Below are 9,896 nucleotides of genomic sequence, written 5' to 3'. Positions count from 1 at the left end.
TGTTGGATTGTATAACTTCAAAGACATCTTCTGAGTAGGTTACTTGGTTCTACTACATGCCCTATGGGAATAAACTCAGACTGTAAGTCTAAGCAACAAATGACATAATTGTTGAATCATCTCCCAGGCATTTCTCCTAAGAATTTTAATTCATTTTGTAGAATGAAAGGCAAAATAATTGAAAAGTTAACCATAAGCGTTTTGCATTTTGCCAACCCCAAATAATTATCCTAAAAATGAGTGTGGTATGTAGTATACTAAATATGAGTCTTGTATATTCCACATCATGGGTCAACTCTTATTCCCTTTTTCCTAGGTTCATATTACATCTGGCTTTGAACACGGCCCTCTGAATATTGCATACTTAGCATTTTCTCATCAATTTGCACATACTTTTATGTTCTATACCAATCTTACGGAGAATATGAATTTTGTACCTAGCAATCTTATGATCTAGTCCAGTATATTAGATATTATATTAAATTCTTCATTGGTTCCTATATGTACATAAAGTACATAATCATATTTAGGACAGATATATACATGAAATATGACTAAATTAGTATCTTCAAAAATTGCGATTACAATCTAATGTACATGTAGTTTGGGAATAGATTGATTATTTTGACAATCTTGTCCAGAATACTTTCAAAATGCAGTTATATTTTCCAAACTATTTCTTTGTGAAATGTAATCTACCAGGAATTTGCAATTAGTCAACATGGGGTTTAAGGCACAAGTTATGTTTCTTTGTTTTTGCAAGACTTTGTTAAAGCTTTTTATATCTATAACTAGTAAATTAGAAAATGATATATTTGATATTTGCAGTTGTCTTTTAATTGACTTCTTAATCCCAGTGTGGTANAAGAGGAATACATATCTGCAGGATTTATCAGAGCAACAGATACTCACTTGTCTCATTAGAAATTTCATTTTCAGGGCAAGGGCTGCAAACAAAACAGCAGGCTGCCATTCCCTCCTTCCAGAATCTTCTGAATCCAGGACTACAATCTGCACTGCACACAGAGGACGGCATCTGAGAAAAAATTAGACACATGCTGATAATGAGTTTTATACATCTCTTTTATGTTTTATACTAGCACATTAATATTTCAATACCCTCATTTTATGCACACCAACTGATTGACATTTCATTCTGTCACTTGTTTAATGACCAGCTATGAATATTGGAAATGCATTGCAGAAATGCTGAATAGTTATTGAGTGTCTAGTAATTCAGGAAAAATCTGATAGTGAGCTGTTTGCAAAACCACAGAGATTACAATCTGATTTTCGTTTTAGTTAATTATTTTCAATTTGGCTCTAAGTCCTGGGAACTGACAGAGGAAACTTTCATGGAGATATTTTCTCCACCAACACAGGCCTTTCCTCAGATCTTTGAAACATTTTCTTAATTGGTAATTGATATAGGATCGCCTATCTCACTCTGGGCAGTTAAGCCGGTGTGTAGTGTTCTTTAAGATCTATGCTTTAGTTCCAGTTTCCAGATATCCACACTTGGCTTTCTAGGAATATAAGCCATGTGGCAAATCACCCCTTCCACCTCACTTTGCTTATGATCAAAGTTTGTTTAAAGCAACAAAGAAGACATTTAATATTTTATGAAATTTGAAACAGGAAAAATATGTCATTAAGTTGCATATAACAAATATGACCTTGAATAAATTACCATTGTAAACATGAGAAACTGTACATAAAAAACGGTGGAGTACACAGACAGTGGTTTAATATGGTTGAAGATGATAAATTGAATATGGACTTTTTGTGAAGTCAAAATGCTCTACAGTGGCTGGAAATACTGGAAAAAATGCTGGATAAAAATTAGATTGTTTGAAGTTAATTGAAGATTTGAAGAATAATTCCTATGTATTTGATATTGTTGAAACAGAGTGTTACCAGGAAGTACTGGTAGATTAATACTATCAATAAAGATCAGAGTACATTTTCTTCTGTTTATTCCCCATCATTTTCTTTAAATTTATGTTAACCCTTTGTAATATTTTATAGACTATTTTGAGCTAGAGTAAGGAAAATGTGTATACTTTTACACTTTATGATAATTTATTTTTAGGTAGTGTTTCCATATAACACATGACTCTTTTGGACTCACAATACATGGCAGACTGTAAAAAAGAGACAGAGATTTTCAGATCTCTGCCTCTAAAGTGCTTGGATACAAACAAGAACCACAAAAACTATCTGACTTTCATGGGTAATAATTTTCTCTGCATGTATTATTGTACTGTCAATAGGTTTGTGAAAGAAAATGGTATAAAATCAATCTGTGTTCCTTCTGTTCAATCACTTATTTTGTTTCTTTATCTCTGAATGAATGTTGGACTTGGTTAAGAGCCATTTCTGAAAGTTTTTGGAAAATCATGTAATTCTCTATTGTGTGGTGTATTACACTTAATAGATATGCATATATCGAACTGTGCTTGAATCGCTGGTATAAATTCTCCATGGGAGGAATATAACAGGGAGAGGGGAAAAATAAGGGAATAATCAGCGATGGAGAAGATGGATGAGATATACAGAGGACCAGGAATTTGAACAGAGGTGTTTAGCAATTGGGGTTGGGGAACTGTGGGTAGCAATCAGAAAGTCCCAGATGCCAGGAAAGTAAGAGCCTCCCAGGACTCCACAGGAATGACATTAGCTGAAACACCCTAGAATGGGGAGGGAGAACCTATGGAGACCATATCCAGAGATTAGCCTTGGTGTTCCCAGTTGAGGGATTGGGCCACCCAGCTATCTCCCGAATTTCAACCAAGAATTGCTCCTGTCTAAAGGAAATACAGGGACAATGAGTGCAGCAGAGACTGAAGGAAAGGTCACACAGAAACAACCCCACCTGGAGATACATCCCACATGCAGACACCAAACTCAGCCATGGTTGTGGTTAGCAAGAAGTTCTTGATGACAGGAGCCTGATACAGCTGCCTCTGAGAGTTTCTTCCTGTTTGGGACCAATACAGATGTGGATGATTGCAGTCAACCATCAGACTGAGCACAAGGTACCCAATGGAGGTGTTAGCGAAAGGTCTGAAAGAGTGGGAGGAGCCTAATCTGGCATCAGTGAGAGGAGAGGCCCTGTGAAGGCTTGATGCTCCAGTGTAGGAGAATGTTTGCATGGTGAAGCTGGAGTGGGAAGGTGGTTCAGGGAATACTGTCATAGAAGCAGGGTAAGGGGGATGGTATAGTGGCTTGGCAGAGGGAAAACAGGGAAAGGGTATAATACTTGAAATGTAAATAAATAAAATGTACAAATTAAGAAATTAAAAATAGGTCACAAATACAAAAATCACAATAAAAGTGGGAGTTTATCTCATGGTAAGCTGCTAAACTATCACAGTAGGTACAGTCTTCTCCCATACAAAATCAATAAACAACAGTATTATAAGGTTAGGTTTAGTTGTAAGGCTGCATGTGTATTACTTTTATTAAGGTAAAGGCATTATTTTTTTTTGTGCCAAATGATAATTAGTTTTTCTTTTTTTATAGACATGTTACCTTATATTTTATATTCAGGCTACTGCCATGCTTATTCAAAATTGTTAACCTAATTTTACATCATGAATAATCCTATAAAATACTAATTTTTACAACTATCTTATTTAAACATAAATCTTAATGAGTTCATTCACTCACAATTAACGTAGAGATTTATAACAAAACTCTGGATTACCTTTTCTTAGAGTACAAGTCTAATAAAATATGACCTGGAAGACAAAAAGTTTGATAGGGAAGGAAAGTCCAAGCATAAAGTACTGCTTAACATGGCCTGATAAAAACTGTGGGGTGTTTCAGGCAGTGAAAGCTCAGATTAAGAGCTCTGAATACCTGGAAAAAAGATTGTACTTACTACATTGCCTGGAGTAGGTCATTCACTGATGTTTTAAATGTGAGAAATATGGAAAGAGGTAGGATATACCACTTTATAAAGAACATTAATAATAAATACTAGGTGTTTTTGTTTCTATCCTCCATTAAAAAGTATACCAATTGAACATTAGAAATATGATTGCAAATTTTTCTGTAAGCACTATTATATATCAGAGCCTATTCAAGATACAAAGATAAAACTAATAAATTTCTCTATATATAATCTTGCTATTTATTTACTGTTTCTTCATATAAAATATTAAAGTATATTGTGATAAATGATGCTTTATATGTTCATGCAGAGTTCATGCTTTATATGTTCATGGGCAAGTATGATGAGCATCTAACTCAGACACATGATCAAGTAGTGCTTCTTTAGATAGGTTATAAGTAGCACAAATCCTAAAAAAATAATTATTCTCTGACTGAATGCATAGAGAGTTGACAAAAAGCCAAGTAGGAAAAGAATGAGCCATCCAGGAGAATCAGCACCTGTGGAGGAGTATTAACTCTGATACGTTTGCAAGCAAAACTGAGAATTGGCCTCATCCCAGAAACCTCAAGAAATCCTGTCTACAATAGATGAAATCGTCAAGTGGAAACAATGAGTTGGTCTCTTTGGGAACAAATGTCAATGTGATTTTATTTTCACATTTATGACCCCAAGGCCTGAGAACATCCAATTTTCGTTAAGATAAATTTCCAGCTAGTGGAAGAGGATATGTCTGGGTCACAAAAATTTGCCCACTGTTTTTCCATTTGGGAATTATGTTATGGTTAATCAGTAACAAAAAAGATACCAACAGTATTTGACTACCAGAGTTTTGTGTTTGGGCTGGCATTGAAAAGGTAAGTCTATTTCAGGGTTTTTATGTAGAATTCCCATTGACATAACTTCATTGTGTCCCGGGAATTCCTTTTGCAGTTCAACATTTATAATTTATTAGTAGCTCCTTATTATACTTATTCATATGTATATGTTGAATAAATAATTTGCTTCAATAATTCCATATGTCCTAATTATAGAAGTTACAGTTTGAAGTATAGTTTCAAAAATAAATATTTGTAGTACTAAAATGGGGATAAATATCACTGAATTGTCTACCACTAACTCATGTTTCAACCACTACTATTCAACATATAAAATATGAAGTAATATTTCCTGGTACTTTCAAGTACTTCCATTTCATGTGTCTAGTTACCATAATGTGTTATAAAAATGTTGTCCTATTATGATGTCTTAGTTTTGTTTAACGTTTTGTTTTATTATTTTTCCATAGAAACCTATTCTTTTCTAATGAGAGACAGAAAGTGGATGTGATAGGAAAGGCAGTTGGGAGGGAAATAGGAGTATGAACTATGATATGTTTGTAAGTAAAACTGAGAATTGGTCATATCCCAATAGAATGAAGGGAAACTGTAATTAGGATATATTATGTAAGAATAACAAGCCATTTTCAATAAATACAAAACCCAATTAAAAAAATTCTCCCTGTTCTCACAGAATGATCTTTCTGTTGCTTGTTGTGTTCTTTTGGTAGGTGTTTTTTTTGTCAATAATCATTCCATACATATACATCAAAGGTATTGATCTTGAATTTTCTTTTTCCCACTTACTACTCATTATACCATTTTCCTCATTTTTAAAATAAAGAATAGTTTACTTCTTGTATGTGAATGTGTCTCCCTACTTTCTTCATGCAACTCAGGAATGTCTTAATAAATAAACCAGTCTTGTCACATTTGATTTCATTTATAGAATGCAAACAGAGTTGTTCAATTATAACAGAAAATTATTTGCTGCTTTTGTCTAGTTGCTGTTATTGCTATATTTGAGGTGTGTTAATAGCTATTCCTTTGTCTGTTGTCCTAGTGCTGTCTATAGGTTCCTTTGCCCTTCTGTTCCTCTTATTTAAAAGTGTGAAGTCTTCTTCAAATGTATTAAAATGTGATGTTTCTGTGAATATGACTTTCTCTAATTGTGTTCATTAGTGAACGTGTTAAGTGTCTTTTTATTATATGGGAAATATCTTTGGGTATAATGACAAGGGTTAGCAATTATGACTCTTAGTGTTTGATAGCTGTAACATCAGTCTCTCTCTTATTAACACGTGTTCCAGAGGTTTAAGGTAATGGAGGAGATTACTGTGTTATAAGAGCAATAATATGAAGAAAATTTTTCTTAAATTAAAGGAAAGCATATCAAATTGTTTGGAAGAAAAGTTTTCTATTCATTAAATATCAGAAAATGGTTCTGATATAACCAAGTTATATTCTATGCATTTTTGAATCTTCAATTTTGGTAAAAACGTCAAAAATGAAAAGAAGATAATACAGGAGTCTAGAAACTGGTTCCTGATGTGACAAAAATTTTAATTTCAACATATTAGTGTGTATCCACTTGAAAGTGTTTACTGGTGTGTATTATAAATCAGTAAGTTGCTACACTCTAACCTTTCTACTTCCTGTGGCCAACTCAATCATTTCTCCATATAAATGAAAGTGTTGTCCATGTGGAAAATATGGGCTGAACGTTCCTAACTTCACCTTAATCCCAAGGTGTTGTGAGAGATTCCAAGAGTGAAAAATGTCATAGGCTTCCTGCAGTATTACTCTCTGTTTCATGATCACTTTGTCCCCAAGAGGATTAGTGAAGTGGGTCTTTCTCAGAAAGGAGTTTACCTAAAACACAAGAATTGCACTATAATGTATATACTATTTGGTCACGTCATAATCTGTATTCTTATTTCAGAGTAAAGGCAACAATATGATAGAATAAAAGAGAGAAATCACAACAAATGTAACTGGAAAAATGAAATTATCATAATATTCCAAGTATTTCATTTATTTCAGCGAACACTATTAAAGAAATACAGACAAAAATGCAGAACCAAACATAGATATGCAACACACACACATACACACACACACACACACACACACACATTAACACAGAGACAGGCTCGCATATTTTCCAAGTCACACATATATTATAGCTCTATACTTATTTATATACAAATATATACATATTCAAACATATATAAATATTGTGGCACATAAAAGACAACGTATACACTGAACTAAAAACACAGACATGAAATTATACAAAATATATACAATGGCACACAGACAAACAGAGAGACATACAGAGAGAGAGGGAGAAAGAGCAATAGAGAGGGAGAGGTATAAATATATAAGCACCAACCCCGAATGATAATCAAACACAGAGAAGTTTAAACTCATATATAATTACATAAAGACAGGCAAATGCCAAGCAAGGCACAAAGAAATTGGCAGACACATGAACAGTAAAGCTAACACAAATAAATAAAAGCACACACAAACACTCACAAAATATATACACAGGTACACAAAGACACATACTCTGACAAAAACTCAAAGAAACATACACATATGTAAACACACTTANGTGTGTATCCACTTGAAAGTGTTTACTGGTGTGTATTATAAATCAGTAAGTTGCTACACTCTAACCTTTCTACTTCCTGTGGCCAACTCAATCATTTCTCCATATAAATGAAAGTGTTGTCCATGTGGAAAATATGGGCTGAACGTTCCTAACTTCACCTTAATCCCAAGGTGTTGTGAGAGATTCCAAGAGTGAAAAATGTCATAGGCTTCCTGCAGTATTACTCTCTGTTTCATGATCACTTTGTCCCCAAGAGGATTAGTGAAGTGGGTCTTTCTCAGAAAGGAGTTTACCTAAAACACAAGAATTGCACTATAATGTATATACTATTTGGTCACGTCATAATCTGTATTCTTATTTCAGAGTAAAGGCAACAATATGATAGAATAAAAGAGAGAAATCACAACAAATGTAACTGGAAAAATGAAATTATCATAATATTCCAAGTATTTCATTTATTTCAGCGAACACTATTAAAGAAATACAGACAAAAATGCAGAACCAAACATAGATATGCAACACACACACATACACACACACACACACACACACACACATTAACACAGAGACAGGCTCGCATATTTTCCAAGTCACACATATATTATAGCTCTATACTTATTTATATACAAATATATACATATTCAAACATATATAAATATTGTGGCACATAAAAGACAACGTATACACTGAACTAAAAACACAGACATGAAATTATACAAAATATATACAATGGCACACAGACAAACAGAGAGACATACAGAGAGAGAGGGAGAAAGAGCAATAGAGAGGGAGAGGTATAAATATATAAGCACCAACCCCGAATGATAATCAAACACAGAGAAGTTTAAACTCATATATAATTACATAAAGACAGGCAAATGCCAAGCAAGGCACAAAGAAATTGGCAGACACATGAACAGTAAAGCTAACACAAATAAATAAAAGCACACACAAACACTCACAAAATATATACACAGGTACACAAAGACACATACTCTGACAAAAACTCAAAGAAACATACACATATGTAAACACACTTANAAAAAGAAATTCATACANAGAGAAAACTGTTGCTCTCTTACACAATCATACAGAAAGATAAACATGTATGCTCAAAGGAACACAAATATAAACACAGATACACAGTAAGAGTAAAACAAATATATATATACACAGTGATAAAGATACATTGACACATATAAACACATTTATATATACAGAATTGAATACCAACCCTGTTTCATGTTTAGTTACCCTCAGAAAACGAAGTAAGTTACCCAGAGCCTACATTAGGGGCAGATTCACTGGAGAACTTTAGTGGAAACCATTCCTTATAATAATTTCAATATAATTGACAAATATAAATAAAATCTCATCTTCTCTCCATGGAGAAAATTTATGGGCAAGGACTGTTTGTATCCAATATTGGAAGGGGCGTGCTAACATCTGAGTTCTCTGTATAAAACCACAAATTTTCATTGATAATCTGTGACTTCTTTTAACAATCATATTTATAATAGTCACTAGATTTTCTTTTTCCTTAGGAAAAATGTTCAGAAATTTATCTATTTTGGAAAATATTTCCTATTTCATTAAGTGTGTGCATCTGAGGGACCCTAAACAGCTATGCAATTGAAGACACCAACCATCATCCAATAAAAAGAAACTCTACCTTCAAGCAGTGAGAACTGGCTCCTTTCCCATTGTCTATTGCCTGATTATCAACCTGTTGCAGATTCATCTCATGGAGAGCATGGGCCATGACATACACAGCATTGTATATGTTTTGACCACCATCACTAAAGATTATGTCAAACTTCTGTTCCATTAGCCATTCCAATGAGGCATTCAATGAATAATTCATCAGTATTTTACAGTTACATGCTGAGGCTTCACAGTTAAAGTACTTCCACTCTGGAATTGCTAGATACAAATCTGTTCTTTTGAGATGGCCCAATCTCTGCACAAAAATTTTAAAGCCAGAAATCTCACCATGGTGGGGTAGAAAAGTAAAAGTCCCATAGAATGTGCCATGAGGTAAGTCCTTTTTAATGGTAGGAAAATTCAATTGTGTTGTGGTGACCCATATTCTCTGTATAAGAGTAGATTCCCATATTCTGTAGTTCAATTCAATAATGCCATTTGTTTCCCCATAAATGATAATAACATTTGTGGATGACATCACAATTTGTTTGTAGTTCANTTCAGTATACTGATAGAATGAACGCCCAGAGNGTTCTAACATGNTCACAAAGGCAAAGCAAATTTCCTTCTTTTTGGTTTCTTTTTTCAACTCNGAGAGAAATTGAATGCCTTGATCATCATCTGAGATGACAAGACCAACCCAGTTCCAGTGGAAGTAAAGTATAAAGGAGACCATTGCCAATGCTAGAGTTGTGTCCTTTGGGGCCATCTGATAGACATAGGGAGATTGTTCATTATCATTGAAGNTGTAATCTAAAGGTCCATAGGTAATCTGAAGGAACTACAACACAAAGAGCAGCATGAGGTGTAGTGCACCCAATAAAACCAGTAATCATATTTACTTGCAAACAGGTGA

At 33.9% G+C, this 9,896-nt stretch overlaps 1 protein-coding gene across 1 annotated transcript; it reads right to left on the bottom strand.

The window, feature by feature from the left end:
* Nucleotides 1-912: 912 nt before the first annotated feature.
* Nucleotides 913-9,821, bottom strand: LOC110314746 (vomeronasal type-2 receptor 116-like; the record flags this gene model as incomplete). The annotated part of the gene is made up of 3 exons (XM_021188976.1): nt 913-1,036; nt 7,402-7,629; nt 9,009-9,821. Coding segments are annotated over 3 exons (1,165 nt in total), but the record flags the coding sequence as incomplete, so codon positions are not given.
* Between the last annotated feature and the right edge of the window lie 75 nt (nt 9,822-9,896).

The sequence above is a fragment of the Mus pahari genome, unplaced genomic scaffold (genome assembly GCF_900095145.1).
Source record: "Mus pahari unplaced genomic scaffold, PAHARI_EIJ_v1.1 scaffold_14034_1, whole genome shotgun sequence".
Lineage (NCBI taxonomy): Eukaryota > Metazoa > Chordata > Mammalia > Rodentia > Muridae > Mus > Mus pahari.
This window is presented reverse-complemented; position numbering and strand designations above follow the sequence as displayed.